Source organism: Uranotaenia lowii, chromosome 1, assembly GCF_029784155.1.
Source record: "Uranotaenia lowii strain MFRU-FL chromosome 1, ASM2978415v1, whole genome shotgun sequence".
NCBI lineage: Eukaryota > Metazoa > Arthropoda > Insecta > Diptera > Culicidae > Uranotaenia > Uranotaenia lowii.
Genome location: NC_073691.1, coordinates 7570123 through 7592252, shown reverse-complemented (window position 1 = coordinate 7592252; position 22130 = coordinate 7570123). Strand labels below are relative to the sequence as shown.

The window sequence follows — 22130 nt, the reverse complement described above, 5'->3', positions numbered from 1 at the left end:
TTTTTATTCAATTTTTACGTAAAAATTTTATTTCAGTATAAAAGGACACTTAAAAATATCCTGATTTTCTCCTTTTTTCTGGCTTTGCTCTCCATTTATCAACCATGCTCTACTCTGATCTTTCGTCACTTTCTTTTGATTTTCTTTCGTTTTAACCTCCCGACGACTGATTCTAGTACTTCGTGTAATCAGAGCATTCTTCTTCCCCTTCCATCCTTTCACTACAGACATTCAGAGTGGTTGCTGCTCCCGCTTTTATTTTTTCGTATTATTCTTTTTCTTTCTTTATTTAACTTAACTTCTGGCGCTACTACTTCTCCATCACTATAAATTACGTTTTGTTGTTGTTGATTTTTTCTTTCTTTTGTTGCAATTGACAGCTTGGTCTACAAAACAGATGATCTTGGATTACAGCTGTTTATTTTTTTTTGTTGCTTATTTGTTGAACCCGAGCAAGATTTCTGGTCGCGGCCGTGCCGTAGTGCATTCTCGTGACCGCTTGTGTTGAGTGCGTTGCTTCGTGGTTGATAGACACGGGAAGAGTTCATCACAGTAGTGGTTTTTTGTGAAACTAAAACATTGTTGGGGGATTCGTTTTCACAGTGTCTATCGATTGTGTGTAGGGTAATGGCATTCATAAATAAGGAAACAATGTGCTGTTGTTCGAACATTTCGACTCCAATTGGCGTTCATAACGCACAGTTTGAGTTTGAGAAAAGGGGATGAGGACGACGATTGGATATAAAGCTAAACAACTATTGTGTCATTGATGGGTAATAAATAAGATATAACTTGTGCTTTCGCTTTGAGCGTGTCGTTCGTGTTTGTTTGCACTCACAGATACCCGCTCTCTCTGTTTGCTCTTAAAATCGAAGCATGAGAGAGGGAGCCGAGTGAGAACGAACACGAGCGCAAACGAGTGAGGAATGTACGGCACGGGCAAGCTAACGTCGCTCTGGTTCAAAGGTTTCTCTCTTTTTTTAATACATTTAATTTTCGCAATGTTTGTTCTTCTAAGTAATTTTGAGAAAAGACTCTCTCAACATATTTTTTCCATTGTTTGCAAAACATACAAAAATTTCCAGATAAGTTTTTGAAACATTGTTCGACTTTCTAAACCTAGTCGAAGATTTGATGTATTTTTTACTCTCTCTTTTTCTCGCTCGCGCAAAAATGCTTTCGTTAAATTATTAGCTAAGTAATACATGTAAATCGATATCCAATACTTTTTTGTTTTTGTCTTTTTTTGTTTGTATTTCAACTGTCTTTTTTTGGAAGGGATTTTTCTACTATTTTCGAATATTATTGCTTAATTCTCTTCAACGATGATTTCGATTCCGTAAAATTACTCGGAAAGGTTTTTCCTGAAACTGATTAAAATTATGGCAAATATACAATTATAAAAGAATAGAGGACAGAAATACATACTTTAAAATAAAAATTTTTTTTTTCCTTGTTTATTTTTTCTCTTCATTTTTTCGATTCTTAATTGAGCTTTTCAAAGAGTTTCGTAATCGTAATAACTATTATATGCCGTTTTCTATTGGAGCATTTGTGATGGAAAGAAAAGATTACTAAAACCCTACTATCATTTTTTGTCTCGTACTGTTAGTTTCTTGAATTATAGATTGTTTTTTCCCTACTTTCTCATTAATTTAGAGTACTATTTACATCTTTCACGCTCTCTGCTCGCCCCCGGATTAAATTAACTCGCTGATAAAATGCATTTTATTTTTTATTTTACTTTCGTTTCAGTTACTTTGTGTACGCGTTTGTTTTGAAATGGAGGGTGAATGAAAACTTCAAAAAATGACGCCACCACGCCTATTCGAACACTTAGTGAGTAACTCATACGCAGTGTGTAAAGGAGGAGGTCACGAAAAAGATAAAAAAAATGGGAGAGAGACGACCAGAGAGTCGGAAAAAGGTAATGTAAATCTCTTTTTTTTTGCTATTTTTTCCATGGATGCTTTGATCCACCAGCTCAAGCGTTAACGTTTGTTTTTTCCCTTTAACAGTCGAGCAATATCATGGCGGACGAAGCTTTGATCATTGTAGTCTTTTCTGTGGTGCAAAATTTCACATCGGAATGTATTTTGAAAGTTAAATATGTATCACAAATCCTATTCCCGCTTTGTTTAATCATTGTTAGTAAATATTGATTTGTGAAGGTGTGTTGTTAATCGGTTATCTCCTCAAAAAGTAAAAAAAAACTGATACTTGTAACACTGCCAATCGGTAATGATCTAGGAGGAAGTGATGCCAAAAATGCGATAGCTTCCCCGAATTCATTGTTTGTCGACAAATTGTTACCCCATCAGTAGGACGTTGTGACTCTTCTTCCGCGTCGTTTGTTGTTCGTTTAAGCGTTTGTGCATCGACTTTCGAACTTTTTCTTCGTATTGATTATTGAATCTCTTTCCGGTTCGGGGTTTTTTTTCTAGTTAGTGGGATCACGAGGAGCGAGCTTTCTTTTTTTTCGTTATCTTTCTCGAGCGATGCGCGTAACGTTCGAATACTACACAATTCTACATCAAAAATTAATAAAGTTAACACGTAAAAAACGGAAATGCGTATTCAAATATAAAAATTAACATTCACGTTTGGAAGAATGAGGCTTGGGGTGGCTTGAAGGACTGGTGGTGGCTAGATTTTCTTTTTTACACTTACAAGATCGCTCTGAGGGTTGTTAGTTATTCGTTATTTTCGATGTTTTGTTTGTGTTTGCCTGTATGAGTGCTAGTTAAATAGTGTGTGTGTGCGTTGGTCACGTATGAGTCAATTTAGATACAAAGTTTCAAGTTGGCTTGCATTAAATCGCTTTGATAATAAAAACAACTAAATAAAGACAAGATTTCGGCGATTGAAGTCTGCATTCGTGTGTGTATGTGTCTTTTTCGGGTGTCTTCTTGTGTAAAAGTTTGTGTGTGTGTGTGTTGTGTGAGTGTTAGTTACACGTTCATTTCCATTTTCTTCTATTAAAATGTAAAACAGAGAGACTAGAAGTACTTGTATGAGACACGACGACCATTTCGAACGATTTACCTAGGGATTTTTTGTTGTTTTTGTGATTCAATCTGTATCCGCACAAGAATGATTGATATAAGTTAACGTCCAAAGATTTTTAGTTTACATTCACAAGTTGTCGTTTCCACCTAAGCAGGCCACGCCCCAATGTCAAAATCAGTGGCCGCCTACTGGTGGAACTAATTTAGTATAAATTTCACTCTAGAAATCGTCATCTTGGCTACACTGATCTGTTTGCTATTGTCAGTAGCGGGGATTTGTTTATGTGTGTTTAGGTATTGTTGTATAACGGTTTTTTAATTGTTGATGTGTGCGTGTGTGTGTATGTATAGGTTGTGGTTTCAAGTCTTTTAAAATGAGCTACTTTGTTCCGTGTTTGTGATGTTATTCTTCTGTTCCATCCCGTTCGCTACTTGCCAAGAGATGGTGCGTTGTTGAGCTGCACTTAACGCAACCCTTCCACCATCTCCTTCGATTTCCGATTATCTTCTTATCATACATTGTTCTCTCCTATGTTATGTCTTGTTTGATTTCCATCTTCAGAGAAAAATCTAGCTCGAGAGATTACACCTTCTTAATAACTTGTATTCGCTCGCACACTTTCGCAACCGCTCGCGCTCTCTCTCAATCTCTCACGATTTATTTATTATCCGCGTGCGCACTTATGTCTTCGTTCTGGTTGTCACTTCATCTCCTTCGAGACGCCGCTACCGCAATCATCTGCTGCAGCATTGGTTCCGGTGTGCAAGCTTTCGGTTCGCACTTCATCTGGCCGTCACCACCGCATCTGTTTAAGGAGAAAACAACGAAAAAAAGTCATAGAATACGTTCAAAGCTTCGACACGTCCTCGAAAACCATCCCCTGGTGGAATACTTACGTGCATCGCATGCATGGTCCGCTAGCCGACGCCACCATCTCTCCGACGTTGTAGGCCTTGCCCTGGATCTGGCAGCCGCGCTTCGTCACCGAACCCTTGTAGGCGTGTGACAGGAAGTGCGGAGGCAGGGTGGTGGTCGTAGTGGTCGTGCTTGTCGTGACGTTGAGCACCGTAGCCATCGACACGGGGCATTCGTACCGTGGACAGCAGAACCCGCTGATTGGTTCCTCGTGGCAACCGCTGATCGGTGGCGGACACGATTGCTGCAGACAGATGATATCACTTCGGAAGCAGAAGCAGAAATCGCACGGATCTTCCCGTGGGATCTGCTGAGCGGAGACGTACAGTTTACCACCGTACCGGCAAGTTCCCGGACCGAACGAAGCTGGGTCTTCCTCATCGGCGTAATCCTCCTCGTAAGACGATGGTGGATAGTGCGGTGGCATATGGCCGTAACCTGGATCGTAGTGTTGACCAGGTGGTCCGTACGAAGGTCCTGGAGTTTCGGCCTCTGGTTTCTTCGTCGTTCCTTCATCTTCGCTTGGTTCCACAGGCTTCTGACTGTCTTGGTCGTTGTCAAATACTGGTTTCGTTTGCTGTTGCAGATCGTCCTCATCGTCTTCATCAACCGAGACTGGCTTTTGCTCATCACCGAACACTGGTTTAGAGCTCTGAACATCGTCTTCAACTGAATCTGCTGGTTTCTCTTCCGCTGGTTTCACAACATCGTCCGAAGCCGGCGCTGCTGGTTCCTTTTCTTGTTCCTTCTCAGCATCAACTGGGACTGGCTTCTGAACTTCATCATCTGCTGGCTTACCCTCTTCACTTTCTTGCGAAGGTGAGTCACTTTCATTCTCACTGTCAGCTACTGGCACTGGAACTGGCTTCTCAGTTTCCTTTTCGTCTTCCTCAGGCGTTGCTACCGGCTTGTCAGATTCCTTATCATCGGAGACTGGTGCAGCTGGTTTTTCCGTTTCCTGTTCATCGTCTTCCTGTAATTGTGGTTTGGCGGTTTCCTTTTCAACATCAGCTGGCACAACTGGTGCGCCAGTCTCCTTTTCACTGTCGGTTACTGGCGATTCCGGTTTATCGGCTTCCTCAGCTTCCTGAGTTTCAGGTTTGTCTGTTTCCTTCTCAGCGTCGTCCACAACAGAGTCCACTGGTGTTTCTGGTTTATCAGCTTCCTTCTCACTGTCATCCGCAACCGGAGCTGGAGTCTTGTCTTGCTCTGATTCCTCCGCTGGTGACACCGTCGTACTATCCTTATCCTTGACTTGTTCTTGTTCATCCTTAACCGGTGCACTTGTCGTTGCGGGTTCCGCTTCGTCCTTGGCAGCTTCGGTCGGTCCAGCCGTCACCTCAGCCTTAACGGTCGTAGAAGCATCATCCGACGACTTATCCGATTCCGTGGAAGTTTCATCGGCATCCTGCTTATCAGCTTCGTCTTTCACGGATGGCACAGTAGTTGCTGGTTTTTCATCAGCGGCATCCGTATCCTTTTCAGTAACTGCCGGAGCATCCTTCTCACTCGAATCTTCATCGTCTTCTTCCGATTCGACTGGAGTGCTAGCTACTTCTTCATCGTGCTCCTCGGTGTCTTCCTGAGCTGGGGTATCAACAGTCTCCGGTTTGTCTGCTTCCTTTTCTTCATCCATCTTATCGTCGTCCTTAGCTGGTTCGGCAGCGGCTATCGTAACCGGTTCATCGTCCTTAGCCGGAGCTGACGCATCAACAGGCTTGTCTTGTTCTTGCTCGTCATCACTTACTGGAGCTGAAGTCTGTTCATCTGTAGCCTTTTCGTCATCAGACTTGGTCGGCATTTCCTGTTCGTCTTCCACCGGTTTCGAAGGTTGTGGCTTCTCGTCATCATCAGCAGCAACAGCAGAAGTTGGGGTTGAAGTCTGCTCTGGCTCCTGTTCATCTTCATCCTTTAGCACCGGGGCCTGAGTTTGCACTTCATCGCGATCGACTGGCAGTTCGTCTTTTTCAGCTGAATCCTTTTCAGTTTCGATTGGCGATGGTTCTTCTGGCTCGGCTTCCTTTTCAGGCTTCTCCTCGTCTTCAACAGCTGGTACCGATTCGGTTGACGGTTCCGATGGTTTCTTTTCATCATCTCCCAATCGGACTGGAATATCAGTCGTTGCCTTATCTTCTTCCTCATCCGGTTTAATTTGATCGTCAGCTTCTGGAGCAGGCTTTTCTACCTCATCGCTTGATTCAATCGGCATTGGCGGTTGTTTTTCATCGGCTTCGCTCGATGGAGCTCCCGTTGTTGGCTGTTGCTGATCAGCTTCAGTTGGTTGTTCGCTTTCGTCCGATTCCTTCTCATCCTCCTTCGATTCATCGTCCTTCGCTGGAACTGGAGCGGCGGTAGTTGGTTTCTGATCCATTTCTTCTGCGACCGTTGCGTTCTCGTCGTCCTTCTCAACTGCATCCACGGTTACCTTCTCTTCATCGGTTTCTTTTTCATCCTGAGCTGGTTGACTGGCAGCGGCTTCCGTCGTCGGTTCTTCTGCTTCGGGTTCCTTGTCATCACCAACACGCACCGGTGCTTCATCTACGGATGGTTTTTCTTCTTCATCATCGTCACTCTGAACTGGAGCATCCGTTGGCTTAACTTCATCGGATTCCGCAGACGGTTCATCGGTTTTGTCTTCTTCAGTAGCTGCTGGTTTCTTTTCTTCGTCAGCTGCTGGGGCACTCGTCGAAGGTTCGCTATCGACAGCCGATTCAGTAGTGGACTGTTTCTCATCTTCTTCGACCTGTGATGGTTTCTCTGGTTCGTCAGCCTTCACGGTTGTCTCATCCGAGTCATCAGCAGATGGTTCAGTAGGTTTAGCTTGTTCAGCATCATCGTCAACCTTGACTGGAGCCTCTGGTTTTGGCTGTTCGTCATCGCTGGCAGCAGTTGGCGTTGAAGATTCTACCTCATCATCGGCATCATCCTTAGTTGGCGCATCAGTAACGGCTGCTGGTTTGTCTTGTTCTACCGCATCAATAGGTTTCTCTTGTTCTTCCTCTCTATCGAAGTCGTCCTGAGCTTGAGAAGCTGGCTCCGTTGCCGATTCTGTCTTGTCGTGGTCAGATGGTTCATCTTCTTCAGGCTTCTGTGGTTCGTCGGATTCCTGTTCCTTGACTGGTGCCGTGGTAGTTGCCTTAACAGCGTCTTCCAATTCTTCTTCTGGTTTGTCCGATTCTGGTTTATCAGTTGCTGGTTCAACGGACTCAGGCTTTTCTGATTCTGGTTTATCCGATTCAGATTTATCTGATTCAGGTTTTTCGGACTCTGGCTTGTCTGATTCAGGTTTGTCTGATTCTGGCTGTTCTGTTTCAGTTTCAGCCGATTCAGGTTTGTCTGATTCGGGTTTTTCGGACTCAGGTTTGTCTGATTCAGGTTTGTCTGATTCTGGCTTTTCTGTTTCAGTTTCATCCGATTCAGGTTTGTCTGATTCCGGTTTGTCAGATTCGAGTTTTTCTGATTCGGTTTCATCCTGTACCTTGGCAGGAGCAACTGTTGTGGCATCCTTCTCTTCAGTGGATTCCTGTTCATCAGATTCAGCTGGCGCAGCAGTTGCCGGTTTTTTGCCTTCTTCTTCAGCTGCTTGTTCCGTGTCATCATCCGCAGCGTCAGGGACTGTTGTAGCTGATTCTTGTTCATCATTTTCGGATTCCGGCTTGGTGTCATCGGAAGCTGGACCAGCAGTTACGGATGGATGTTCGTCTTCATCTCCCTCTTCCTGTTTTTCATCACTAGATGCGGCAGGAGCAGCAGCAGTAGTCAAAGCAGGTGATTCCGCTTCAGATTCTTCGACTGAATCTTGCTCGGTTTCTGTTTCCTTAACATCATCATCATCAGCCGACGGAGTTTTCGATGTTGTGATTGCTGCTTGTTCGTTTTCGTCCATTTCTGGTGCCTTTTCATCAATCATCGGTTTTTCCTCTTCGTCAGCGATCGGTGCAGTCGTGGCTGGAGTTTGTTCGTCAGCTCCAACTTCTGGTTTTTCTTCTTCTTCGGCTGGCTTCTGATCATCTGATGCAACTGGTGCGGCACCTGTTGTAACTGAATCTTGTTCTTCGTCATCGACTCGTGGTGGCAGCTCATCGACTGGCTTCATTTTCTCATCAGGAACTGGGGCAGCCGTTGTAGGTGCTGAAACTTCTTCATCATCGAACTTTTCTGGTTCTTCCTTGGAATCCGAAGCAGGAGCTGACGTTACTTCCTTAGCTGGCTCTTGTTCATTTTCAGAGGCTGGAGCAGATTCTGTTGCAGGCGCTGATGTTTGTTGGTCTTCTTCAGTTTCTGGTTTTTTATCGTCAATTGGTTTATCTTCAACGTCTTCAGCGGCGGTATTTGATAGTGCTTCCTCGTCCTTTTCATCAATCGGTTTCTGTTCGTCGTCGGATACTGGAGCTGCGGCTGTTGTCGTTTCGCTTTCATCCTTTTCAACTGGTTTCATTTCAGCGCTTGGTTTCTTCACTTCGGTTTCATCCTTTTCTACTGGCTTAGGTTCCTCTGGTTTTTCAGTTGCTTTGCCTGGTGTCTGCTCTTCTTCCGACGATTCGTCTTCCTCTGACGTTGGTGCCGGTATTTCATGTACATCGGCCTCTTCACTGCTCTCGTCATCGGCTGTATCGTGGGCTGATGAAACATCTTCTTCCGAACTCACGTTTTCATCATCATCCTCGGCAGGCGATTGAGGTTCCGGTTTGTCTTCCTTGTCAGCCTCATCGGCATCAGCAGCAGCGGCAGGAGCCTTAACAGTTGTTGCAGATGATTCATCGTGTTCCTTGATTTGGTCGTCCGATTCCAGTGGCATTTGTGGACGAACTTCCTCTGGTGGCATTTCTGGAGCAGAATCGTCACTGCTTGGAGCAATTGTTGGTTGAGATTCCGCGATTTGATCTCGATCGTCTTCCTTTTCGGGTTCTTCAGCTGCAGGTGTTTGAGTGGTGGCAGCAGAATCAGCAGCCACTGGAGTATTGGTAGTGGGCTCAGGAGCCTTTTCAGGAAATTGAGTGGCTGGTTTATCATCATCACTTGGTTCAACTGGTTTAGCTTCTGCATCGTCCTTTTCAACATTGTCGGCACTGATGTCTTGTGGGGCCTGAGTGATCGCAACCATTTCTTCAGGTTCCTGATCGTCCTGCGATGCTGGTTTGTCTTCTGGTTTCTGCTCAACAATGGCGGGCTTGTAAATTGGTTGCTCCTCTTCGTCATCAGTTGGGAAGTGAATGCTATCGTCAACTGGTTTTTCTTCTGCCTCTTTCTCGGCGTCTGCAACGGGGAATCGAACGTCTTCATCTAATGGCTTAACAGTTGTCGCTTCTTCAGATGGTGTATTATCAGTTGGGAAGTGAATGCTATCGTCAACTGGTTTTTCTTCTGCCTCTTTCTCGGCATCTGCAACGGGGAATCGAACGTCTTCGTCTAATGGTTTAACAGTTGTTGTCGCTTCTTCAGATGGTGTATTATCCTTTTCATCAGCCGGTTTCTCGTCATTCTCGTCCTGTTCAGCTGGAACCTGAGATTCGGTGATGGCAGCTGAGCTGTCAATTTTCGCGGTAGTTGCTTGAACGTCATCGAATGTCTCAGAAGGTTTTTCCGTAGCTTCATCTTCCGCTGGTGCCGATCTGATTGTTGTAGCGGCACCAGGAGTTTCATCGTCATCAAGTGGTTCCTTGGTCTTGGTAGTTGTAGCAGAAACCTGTTCTTCTTCATCTTGTTCCGCCGACGATGGTTCCACTTCATTTTGTGCTGGTTCTTCCTGCAACGGCTTACCGGTGGTAACTTCATCCTTTTCATCAGACTTCTCGGTTACATCAGTAAGTGCTGGCTTTTCGTCATCTTCTTCGTCAGATGGTTTATCGGACTCGGCGGTGTCCTTCTCTGTTTCTTCGGCAGGTGCTGGACTAGATTCTTCGTCAGCAGAAGGAGCAGCAGTTGTTCCAGCAGCTGGAACATCATCTTCTTCAGCCTCAACTGGTTCCACAGGCAGTTTTTCTTGCTGTTCAGCTTCGTCTTCACTTGGTCGGGGAGTTTCTTTCTCCTGTTCGCTATCCTTGTCTTCTTCAGCGGCATCAGCTGGACTGGCTGCAGTTGTAGTGTCATCGGCAGCAACTGGAGCTGAAGTGGACGATTTGGCAGCTTCATCCGACTCCGTTGCAACTGGTTTTTCATCAGATTCTTCCGAGGTGCTTGTCGATTCACTTTCTTCGTCTGTTTTTCCCGGAGTAGTGATAGCAGGTTGTTTATCGGTGTGATCTTCCACTCTGTTTGACAATTCATTCTCATCGCTCTCCTCCGAAACAGAATCGCTTTCGGTTGGTTTGAATTGCGTATCATCTTCATTGGAGTCTTCTCCGTCGTCGTCAGCGCTCGCGGAAACACTTTCGGTAGAGGTAGTGGCAGGTTCTTTGGCATCTTCAACAGGCTTGGAGTCTTCTTCGCTTTCCGACTCTTCGCTGCTAGGTTCTTCAACGGCGTTGCATTTGTAGGTTGGACAGCAGCTGCCAGGGGCCGGTGGAATCGGCGCACAGTCCTTGGCTGGTGCCGTCGCACATCGAACCATTTCACATTGGACAACGCTATTGGAACACTTGCACGACTCCTGGCATTTGTTGTTGGCGGGAATGTCGTCGTTGTTCTTGTAATGGACTCCGTCGACAAGACAGTCTCCTTCTCCGGGAATAGCTTCAGGGAACATTGGCTCGGCAGTTTCGTCATCGGATGGTTTTGGAGCAGCGGGTTCGGCTGGTTTCTCGTTATCATCATCGAGTGGAATAACAGTGTTCATTTCAACAGGTTCGTCCATATCGACTGGTGCTGGTGTGACGTCCTTCTCCTTTTCTGCTTCTTCAGCTGCGGGTGATGCGGTAGACGACGTCATGGCGTCATCTAGGACATGAGAATCGGCTTCCAGTGGGTAGTGTGTCTGCTGTTCTTCTTGTGGCATTTCCGGAACGCGTGCAGTAGTTGGCATTTCGCTGGATGGCACTGGTGGCAGTTCGGTGACTACGGTGCCAGGAGGTAGTTCAACCATGTCTTGTTCCTGTGGCGTGTCTTCGAATTTGTGCGCTGGCTCTTTGGTGTAGGTGGTAGACTCGATGGCCTTGACTGTGGTAGCCGGAGCTTCCGGTTGGTCGGATTCTACTGGGGCAGGGCTGTCGGTTTTGTCGGAAATTTCGTCATCCGCAGAAGGTGCAGCAGCAGGAGCAGCCGTAGTAGCTGGTTCATCAAGCTCGGCGGCGGCGTGTTGGGCAGTGGTGGTTTCAACGTCGGTAAGTGGTGGCAAGTAGGTTCGGCTTTCAGTGGTTTGACCGACATCTTCATCGCTAGCGCTGAAGGGGAATGGTGTGGTGCCTTCCGAAGCATCGGCTTCGCTATCAGCTTGTGGTCGAAGAGTGGTGTATTGTTGGGTGGCAGCTTCATCCGAAGGCGAAACTGTTGGAGCAAGAAGGTCTTTGGACGGTTCAGCTGGAGGTTCTGTAGTGGCAGAATCTTCGGAACCACGATTGTCGATGTCAACTGGTTCATCGATTTCATTTTCCTTGTCCGATTCAGGGACGGTATCGTCATCGGCAACGGCAGCTGGTGGAGTGGTGACTTTAGTTGGTTCTTCTGGTTTGTCTTCATCGGCAGCTGGAGTCGTTGCTGAGTCTTGAGCTTTGTTGTCTTCCACAGGAGCAGATTGGTCGTCTTCTTTATCGTCATCGGAAGCAGGAGCAGATGTCGTTGCGCTATCGGTCTTGTCGTCTTGAACTGGAGCCTTATCGGTAGCTGCAGCAGGTTCATCAGCTTCGCTTAGAGCAGCAGCAGTAGTGCCGGCTGGTTGACTTGGGGCTTCTGGTTCGGCAATATCTTCCTCGCTCTGGGAATCGTCATGGATTGGCTCATGTTCAACGCTGTCGGAGTCTTCGATTTCTGACTTGTCGTCAACCATGGTTTCTTCGTGTGGCAAGTGTTGCTGTTGAACATCTTCTTCATCGCTGATTGGAGCAGGGGTAGATGGAGCCTGTTGCTTCTGAACGTCTTCCTCGTCGCTGCTTGGTGCCTGTGTCGAAGGAACTTCTTCTGGGGCTGCCTTGGACGTGGTAGCCGCGTCACTGGAAATTTGGTCGTCGGATTCCGGCAGATCAGTAGCTGAAGGAGCGGAATCATCGCACATGTACGTTTCCGGGCAGCACTGGCCGGCGGCCGGTGGAATGGCGGTACAGTTCTTGCCTTCGTTCTCCAGTGGTGTTCCGCATTCTTGGACAGCACAAACGATATCGCCTCGCATGCAGTAGCAATGTTCACAGGGCTTGTCGGTGACAATCATGGCACCATCGGCAAATACCTCTCCGTTGTGGACGCAATCGGTCGAAGTCGAAGACATGGTCGTTAGCACAAAACCTGGCGTTGGACGCACCGTAGTCGTCATTTCGTCTTCCAGCATCAGCGTCGAATCTCGTTCGTGATCTGTTGGGTGAGTCGAAAAAGAAAAACAAAACAGTTGTTGTAATGTGATTCAACGTTTTTTTTTAATTATTTCAGAATTTACCGCAATCGTATCGTACAGGACAGCAGACACCCTTGTTGTAGATCGGTTGGCAACCGTCGATGTGTAGCGTACATTCTTGCATAACACAAGTGGTCATGTTGCGAATACAGTAGCACAGCTCACATGGTTTGTGTGGGTTAGATGGCACCTATGAGGAAAGTTGGAGAATGTTTGAGGTTAGAATAGAGCACAATGCTTCAAAGGCTAAAACGTACTCGTGATCCTTCCGGATAGAACTGGTCTTCAATGGTACAACCGTACTGATCGGGGGCACCGACGGCCGTCGAGGGGGCATCCGTTCCGGTTTGATGGTCCACAAGCTGAACCTCAACCTCTGGGCAGGTGATGACCGGGCAGCACTGGTCCTCTCGCTTCTCAATGGTGCAGTCCTGACCGATGGCCTTGGTGAAGGGACACACTCGCAGGTAACACATCAGCATGCGATCGTGGCAAGTACAATTCAGGCAGGGCTCATTGGTCATAATGCGATCGCCTTCGGCGTAGTGATTGTAGTTGTAGTAACATCCCGACGATTCGCCGTACGTTTCCATATCAGTCTGATCGCTCTCGTACATCGGTGCTGCGGAAGACAAGAACAAAATTTGTTACTCGTTTGGAAACGTTTCCTTTTATTCGGGTTTCGGTCGAAGGTTGCGTGCAATCGATTGTATGCAAGTTTTGGGCAAATGTTGTAAGCAAGTGGGTTGCAACCGGAAGTAGTATGTACGTTTCATACTCCAGTAGTATGTACATTTCATAGGTACGTTTTCATTCAACTTTTAATTTATCCTCAAAACTTTCCGTTAGAACAGAGCCGTCAAAAAATTCGGCGATAAAGAGGCGCGATATGACCGACGTGCATCGTAAAAATAATACAACACATTAAGTTGACTAAAATAGCATTTTCAAACGAACGGCGGTCGGCCAATTTAGCCAAGTTAATGTTGCAGGTAGGGTTTATCATGGTTAGGTCAAGAGGGGAGGACTAAAAAAAAAAAGATGTTCACTATATCATCTTTTCGTTAGCTTGTTAACTGAAACACGTTGAAAGGACGGTTCTTCGGATGTAAGTCATCCATATTCCGCGTCATCTTCCGTCGTCTCGATTGCCATCTTACTCGGATTCTAAGTGAGAGGGGGCGCCTTGCGTTTTTTTACGATGCCGAAGATTTGGAAGAAATAATGTGTTTTTATAGGGGAGACTAACAAGAAAGCATTTGTTTTTTTTTGCTGCTGTCGAGAAGATGAAACGTTGAAATACACCCTTTTTTTGTTTGGTCTCCCCTTTTTACGCGTATGGGGATGGATGGGGTTGAATGAGATGTTAGACAGCAGGCGAAACACGTCTTTGTCGGTTCAATTTCGTACATCCAGCGCACGTGTGTTTCCTCCGAAAACGGGGGATCTGCTGTCTCTGAAGATGCTGGAATTGCGTGATTCTGTCCCGGGAACGACGGAGCCTTGACAGGCGCTTTATTACATCAGTGGATCATGCTTTATGCAGCATCCAGACGAACGACAAAAGTACATCATCATTATTATGACCACATGAAGGTTACCAAATTCTTGGATTGAATCTGTTCTATCGGGAAGAAACGATTGCAATATGAAATTCAACCAACTCCAATCCTACAAACAATTCATTGAACATCGCTGAGATGCTTGTTTATTACGTCTGGTCACCTCTATTGACCATATTCAATGGAATTTTACTTAAAATTCCGTTATTTGTAACATATGAAAAAGGTAGCTGAAAAACGTTACTGGAACTGATGAAAAGATATTAAAGATTTTTTTTCTTTTTTTCCACACCCGAAAATTAGAATCTCCGGAAACATTTCGGTGCGAATTTTCCTCAGAAAACCAGATGGGTGGAAAAATAAATATGAATCATTTCTGTCGGTTCTTGTTTGTATTTATTCCCGTCGGGCGAGGGCAAGCAATGTGTGTTTTCGTCCCGTAGCAAGGATTCGCTTTCTTTCTTTCACGTGTGCTGTTTTTCCCACCCCGCAAATCGAAAGCGCATTGCGAAAAAAAAGAGGGAGGGTGGGAGGAAGGTACGTATGATGTTGAGATGTTGGCTGTTGCCTCCTATCATCAACACAGATAGGAGGATGTGTACTTCGAAATTAGAAAAAAAAACTGACAGGAAAAGTCAGTCAGTGAAATGCACACAGATGGTAAGTTAATTATCGAAGATAAATCATCACTGGTCCTTGTTTGGCGGCCATTTGGTCAGTCAGTCTTAGGAGGTAAGTGAGGACACTGGATTACCGGGGGATGAACACCGACTTCGTTATTTGCTCTGCGGTCCTTTTTCCCTTTCTTTGCCTGGGCTTGTTTGTCGAAAATGAATTGGCGAGAAAGTTTTGGGACAATTTTGCGGGTTTTCCGCCTCAGTGCAGAATTTGTTGCTGGAAACACTGAAAAAATTATGCGTTCCAAAAATAAACAAAAATCGTTGTAGAACTTTGCTAATTATTAGTGGTGAATTTTCTACTTCTAATTTTAATACAAAAAAAAAAACTAACGACACATTTTTCTTTGACTTTTTTCAGTGCACCCTCCGGATGAGTTTTCCCAGTGGCGATGTGATGACGTTTTCTGCAGTCTGTTCTTGATGGATGATGAATTTTTCTTCCTGTCTCGGGCATCATCTGAAGACCAAAAGAAACCCGTCAACCGGTCAGAAGGCAGAGGGTGAGCAAAATGACCAATAAGAACCTACCCGCCAGCCGCTACCCTGTCTGCTAGCTTATGTGAGTTAATGCCAGTTTATTTTCCCTCCCTGCCACATGCTGCCATTGAAGTGGTAAGTGATGAATGGTTTAAGTAAGTAAGGTACCAAATCCAATTTTTTTCTCACATATTCCCAACCTTCTAAATAAGGAACATAATTCCTTATTAAGAATATTGAGAGAATAAGAAGTTTTTTCGTTAATAATTTAGACAATGTTAAACGTCTGATTCGATGGAAGATGTCAGATGTCAGATTTTAGATTTCCGATTTCGGAATTCAGATTCAAGTTTCAGAGTCAGGCAACTGTTAAAATTGTCTTGAAAACAATTGTCAAACAAAAAAAAAAACATTTGAACAAAATCATGAGACGACAATTTTGATGCAATTTGACAGTGTAGGTAGTAAGTAAATTGAGGGACATTCTGAAATCATTTTGCCAAAGGCAATTTCTGAACAATTTTCAAAACAACTTGAAGACAATTTTTTGAAAGTTTGGAGACAATTTTGAAACAAACAAATTTTTTAATCATTTTTTAAAGTAAAACTCAATAAAATTTCTAGTAAAAAAGACTAGTAAATTTTGAAAACAAAAATTTATAAAATATAAGGTCGATTTGTAAAAAAAAAAGTTTTGAAACAATTGGTCAGTTTCGCAACAGAAGGTTTTAAGACTGTCTTGAGATGAGTTTTAGGCAATTTGGATGAATTTTGTTAACGTTTTCGATCAACTTCAGGTTTTCAATTTCAGGTTGATACAATATTGAGAAATTAGTTAAACAATTGTGAGATATTTTTAAGCAAATAAAAAAAAAAACTATTGTAATACAATTACAAGAAAAAATTCAAAACAACTTTGAGCCAGTTTTGAGCCGGTATTGAAAATTCGAGACAAATAAACTTTAAAATAAAATTGAGACAATTCAACTCAACTTTGTGAAAATTTTACTCCTATGTAGACACAATATTAAGACACATTGAAACTTTTTCCACTCAATTTTGATTTAATTTTGAAATAATAATTTCAAGCAGTTTTAATACAATTATGAGCTTTTTGTAAAAAAAAGTTATTTTGGGATGATTATAAGATATTATGAGACAACTTAAAAATAGTTATGATAAAATTTAGTTTAAATTTTATTAAATTATTTCAGATATTTTTTAAGATCATTTTGAGCTATTTTGGGACAATTTTAACACTAATTTGAGTACTCTCAGGCAGTTTTAAGAATTATTATTCGTTTAGTAGACAGTAGAAAAAGTTGGATTTCACATAATAAGTCTTCGTTGTGTTAGACTAGAAACCTCTTCCTCTAGTCCGGTTTCAGCATTCTGAAACAAAACACAAACCACTCCGGGAACTTTCGCTGGTCACTTAATCAATCATTTTCCATTGTTTAGTCCTAAAATTCCAAGTTAAACTTTAATTTGATTAAATTTTTCGATAAACGAAAACAGAATCGCGTGTTTCGCCCTAAAGTCATGGCATACTCCTCGAATACATTTTTTTTTTATTTTTAATTAGTTAAAAAAAAAATAAGCCGAGTCAATTTTAAAAACATGGTTAATTAATTTTGAGAAAAAATTTAGTCAATTTCGAGATAATTTTTCTAAAATTTGAGACAGCTTTGCGAAAAATTTGCAAAAATTTCAAAACTGTTTTCCGTTTTTTGAGACTATTGAAACTCAATTTTGAAATAATTATAAACATTTTTTTAAATTATTTTTAGCTTTTATACGAAAATCTCGGACAATTTCTAGTAAAAAGAAATTATAGACATTTTCGGGATCATTTAAAACAGTTCAGATACGAGTATGAGTCAGTTTTGGGAAAAATTCTTAATTTTTTTTCACATAATTGAAAGCGAACATTGAAAGCTCAAGATAATTAATACAATTTAAGATAATTTTGAATTTTTTTTTGAAACAGTTGCAAGACAATTTTGATACAAGTTTTCGAAAGTTTTACCTACGCTTAGACTCAGGCACGTTTCGAAATTTGTCCAAGCAATTAAAATTTAGATGTCCCTACTAAAAAGGACATAATTTTTCACCGCTAGGCCGATAAATCAAAGTAACATTAAAATTTAGTGTAGAGAAATGAATCCGACTTAGATGAAATTTCAGGGAATAGATAAAAGAAAATCGATGTTGAAAAACATGCGAAAAAAATTCGCATGTTTTTCAACATCGATTTTCTCTTATCTATTCCCTGAAATTTCATCTAAGTCGGATTCATTTCTCTACAAAAAAAAGTTTCGCTGACTGAATGTTTGAGTCAAGACCCATCTCTGGGTCGCAATTTAAAATTAAAATTTAGTTTCAGGAAAAATAGCTATTTTGAAATAATTTTGAGACTTTAAGAAAACAGTTTTAAGACTATTGTAAGACAACTGATTATCTCAAGTTTTGATTCTGTTTTATGAAAATTTTGAGATAATTTTGAAACAATTTTGATTTAGTTTTGAGACAATTTTAAAACAACTTGAGAACAACTCTCAGAAAAATTTAAGCCAATTTTGAGATAATTTTTAGACGATTTGAGATAATTTTTTGACAATTTTGAGATAATTTTAAGATTTTTTGGAAGTTGTGTGGAAATTATTTCCAAAAAATTGGAAATAATTTCCACACATCTTCCAAAAAATTTCGAAACAACTTAAAAACAGCTTTGAGTCAATATTGAAAGAATTTTAAAACAACATAAAGAAATTTCTGTGATTTTAGATAATTTTATGGCATTATTTAGAAACTTTTGACATAATTAAAAAAAATGTAAGTTAATTTATATTGAAGTGTTTAACTTTTTCTTTACTGTTGTTAAATCCTTCTTAGAAAACTTTGTAAACATTTTTAAGACATTTTATAATCAATGTGAAAGCATTTTTAAGCAATTTTCTGAAAATTTGCAGTTTAGTTTCAAACAATTTTGAAATTTCTTTTAAATAATTTCAAGACAATTTGGTGACTTTTTGAGACAATTTCAAGACAGCTTCCAGACTATTTTGAAGAAGTTTTGATCTCAATTTAAAGAACTTTGAGACAACTCGTAAGACATTGCAGAGATGATTTTTTTGTTATATATTTCAAACAATGTTCAGACAATTTCTGGGACAGTTTTGAATTTTTTCGATTAAGGTTAATGTTTTTGACACTTTTTTTTTACAATTGCGAAACCTTTATGAAAGAATTGAGAGATTTCAGTGAGATAATTATAGGCAAATTTACAATCAGTTTTGAAACTGTTATATAGAAAGATATTTTGGAAACAATTCCTACATAATTTTGTGACGTTTTTGAGACGATATCAAAGCAAATTCCAGACTTCTTTGATATGACTTTCAAATCCTGATATGATTTTCAAATATTCCATAGGTGATATTAAAACAAGTTTGGAAAAAATAAGTCCATTTAGATTAATGTTTTTGGCAATTTTGAAACCATTCTGAGACAATTTTAAAACAATTTTTAGTCAATTTCGCGACAATTCTGAAACAACTCTAGACACAGCTTATTTGGCCAAAATTTTGAGAAAATGTTATGCAAATATGATTTTGATGATTTCATCACAGTTCACCTTCAGATTTGAATGTTTTTCCTACTTGAAGGATTACAGGAGGCAGTAAGAAAAATCCTTCCTTTGATTTTTCCCTGCTAAAATCCCTACTTTTTTTTGAAAAAAACTGGGTTATCATGATAAGATTTTCCCGAAAAGGCCACGTCTTGAATCTTTGTTTTTCTTCTAGGAAGCTGCCCGGAGCCAGCGATCCCAATCATGGATGACCGTTTCCAGTTGGACAAATCACACGCTCGAATGTTGTTGTTTATGGAAGGATTTTTTTGCTGTTTTTTTTTCTTCTGTTATTGGGTAATGAAACTCATGTCCGTCCTTCTTCCCTTTAGGAGTGGATGGTGGTGACTCAAATTAAAGTCAATGTCTCACCAAATAGGACAGCCCGTCAATCCTTCTTCCGCTAACCGGAGGATGATGTTATCATTTGGCAAAGTTGAGGCGTGTCGGTTTTCCAAAAAAAGGAAAAAATAAAAAAAAATGGAAATCCCAAAGCAGACACTAGAATTTGGTTAAACAAAGTGTCGGTAAAATGAAAAGATTGGTCAAGGATAAGTTTGATACATAAAAAAATGAAAATCGTCATGCCTTTCAAAGGTCCGGCTGCCCTGGAACCAAAGACCAGCAAGAACCCCGTTTCCCGGTAGTAAAATTGGGGGCCGGGGAATTTCGGCGACAAGATACAATTAAGAGATCTCGAAGGAGCTTTTGCCAGTTGGTCCAGCAAAGGACAGACAGACGGTCCTGATGCGCCCGGTTTGGATCTTTTCCTTTTCCACATGGTTGATTACTGATTGCTGCCGTTTTTTCCGGGATGTCTCCGGGTTTTTATTTTGCCTCCAACGATCCGGAAGAATGGAAAAACGAAAGTAACGACGGAAGTAAGGAAGGAAGGGAAGCACCAAACCGAAAGCTAATTTCATTCCCGTCTGGGAGGAGGGAAAACAACAACTGAAGTGGTCCCGGAATTTCGGGCCGGGACTACGACGACGACAACCGGGAATCATCTGAAGCAGAAGTCAATATGGGGAACCTATGTAACTCTCGGAAGGCATCGTTCGCGAAATCTGCCTTCCTAGGTGGAAAGGGGGGATGAATATTCATCAAGTATCAAGCTGCTTCTAGTTGGTTCGTGTAACCCCGGAGGCTGTCTAGCGTCATCCCTTTGATTTTTCGAGGTTCTTTTTTGGCGTAACCCGGCCTGGGCTGGCTTTGGGAAAAACTGCAAGAGTTGGGCAAATAAATGTGTCATAATTTTAATTTCTCGTGGGATGGCAGCCGAAGTGGGCAAATAAGTTACTCGTTATAAGTGGAACCCCGGGTTAGAGTCGACTCGAGTGTGGGAATTGGGGGAAAACACACCTAATTACGAACAGCAGCGCGCCATTTCTTGTGCTCATTTGGTGGGGGATAAACAGCACATTTCCGTGGCACTTTGGACCAGGTTTTAATAAAATCTGATAAAAATCTTCTTTCCCGGTGTGGCGCGGCCCGGTGATAGAATCATGTTTTTGGATCCAGGACGACCTTTGGGACGGGGGAAGACGCAAGGGCAATCCGATGACGATGTTAGATAAACACAGCTCCGCAGAGCAAAAAAAGGGGAAAAGAATGAGCGTCGTTCCTGCAAAGAGATGGTTCCTGCTCAGATAGTGATCTATAATTCATTGGATGCGAGCTGGGTGGTTTTAGTTTCTAGATTCGTCCGCCGTACAATGGAGACTTGTTGGTTTCACCTGAAACATTTCCCGGAATGGAGAAAACGTACTTGAAACGGATTCAGTTTACGGAAGATGAACAAAAAAACTTTGTTTTCTTTGAATTATTTTCTTAGAATCTTATATCGATAATGAGGGAAATCTGAAGGTTTCAACGTTTTTTCGATCATTGAACTTCAATGTTTCTATAATGATTGGAAAACACTCTAATTTTATGTTAGGTTATGATGAAATCTTCTAGAGAAGTAGAATTCACTTCAAATTCGCTCGATCTCAAAAGAATCTCTTTAAGGGAGGCAATGGATGTATGGAAAAAATTTCATTATCGAATTTGTATAAAACCTACCATATAATTTTCGTAGATTAGCCCAAAAAAAACTGATCAGTGCAAAATTTCAGCTCAATTGATTTAGGGATGCCTCAAAGCGCTCAAACTTTCGTTTTTTACCCTTAAAAATCACCTTATTTCAATCTTAACACCAAATGACTTAAACAAACGTCGCGAACGGGTGATGTCTAGAAAAACTTGTTTTTGCCAACAACCGACTTTATAGGACTACGTCGTTTTTCGGAAAACCGGCCAAGTCCCAGAAAGTCGATTTTTGGCAAAACAAATCTTGACATTTAATGCATTTTTTAGTTGTTTGGCATGAAAATGAATATTTTGATTTTGACGAATTTTCTATGGTCCCACCTTACAATATTTTTGAAATTTTCAAGTTGACAAAATTTTTTTTTTCGAGTTAACACGAGATTTTGACGTTTCATGCATTTTCAAGTCATTGCTGATTTCGATTTTAGTGATTTTTAAAGATAAAAAATCCAAAATTTTAAGCTGGACGAGGCACCCCTAAATCGAGTCCGATTGAGTTGAAATTTTGCATAGGCCAGTTTTTCGGGCCAATCTACAAAATGTAAACGGTAGGTTTGCGAAATTCGAAAATCCCCCCTTTTTTGCTGCCACTCTAATCTCTCTAGTTAGGTGATGAGTAAAGTTGTTTGAAAATTAGACCTTCTCCTTCTAAATTCCTGCCTTAAGGAACGCTCAATCTCGAATGAGTTAAAAATTTGGAAACATTGACAGTTTTGAAAATTTTGACAATTATGTTATAATTGACATCTCTGATATTTCTGAAATAATTTTCAATTTTCACAATTCGAAAAGGTCTATTTGACGATGTTCCTTCAATTTCACGAAATAAGGGAAAATTTTGAGAAACTTTACAATAAAATTTTCAAAAGGCAATTAGAAATTGTTTAAGGAAATTTATTAAAAATTATGGTAACGTTTTTAGAAGATATTTAAAAAATGTTGTGAAATTTATGCAATAATATTGAAGCAATTACCATGACTTCGAGAAAACTAACGCCAAGCAAGTTTTGGAAAATTTGAGAAGACTTTTCATACAACTTGAAGACAACTCTACTATACCATTGCAAGACAATTATACGACAGTTTTTGCAATTTTTTGTTTTTTAAGGGCAATTTTGAGACAAATCAAACATAAAGATAATTTTGAAAAAGTCTCAATACCAGCTATTTTTTTTACAATTATGAGACGATGTTGAGACAATCTTGACACAAATTTAAGATAATTTTCGGTGAATTTGGGTCAATTTTGAGATGAACCTAAGAATATTTTGAAAAATTATGAGCTA

General features: G+C 41.5%; 1 protein-coding gene and 1 long non-coding RNA gene across 8 annotated transcripts in view; one reads left to right on the top strand and one right to left on the bottom strand.

Annotated features, from left to right (window-relative positions):
• The window catches only part of LOC129740327 (microtubule-associated protein futsch), a 184100-nt gene continuing 161970 nt past the window's right edge, over window positions 1–22130 (bottom strand). For 6 of the 7 annotated variants that reach the window (XM_055731974.1, XM_055731975.1, XM_055731976.1 and 3 more), the window contains exons 4-7: window positions 12661–13025; window positions 12446–12593; window positions 3906–12363; window positions 1–3814 (exon numbers count right to left, since the gene is read on the bottom strand). In XM_055731974.1, the coding sequence (XP_055587949.1) occupies window positions 3715–3814; window positions 3906–12363; window positions 12446–12593; window positions 12661–13025 (9071 nt within the window). In that variant the 3' untranslated portion in view covers window positions 1–3714. The remainder of the gene's footprint in view (window positions 3815–3905; window positions 12364–12445; window positions 12594–12660; window positions 13026–22130) is intronic. The other variant, XM_055731978.1, reaches the window with a different exon arrangement.
• The window catches only part of LOC129740328 (uncharacterized), a 45890-nt gene continuing 38785 nt past the window's right edge, over window positions 15026–22130 (top strand). Inside the window, exon 1 of the long non-coding RNA XR_008736204.1 lies at window positions 15026–15204. This is a non-coding gene — a long non-coding RNA (uncharacterized LOC129740328). The remainder of the gene's footprint in view (window positions 15205–22130) is intronic.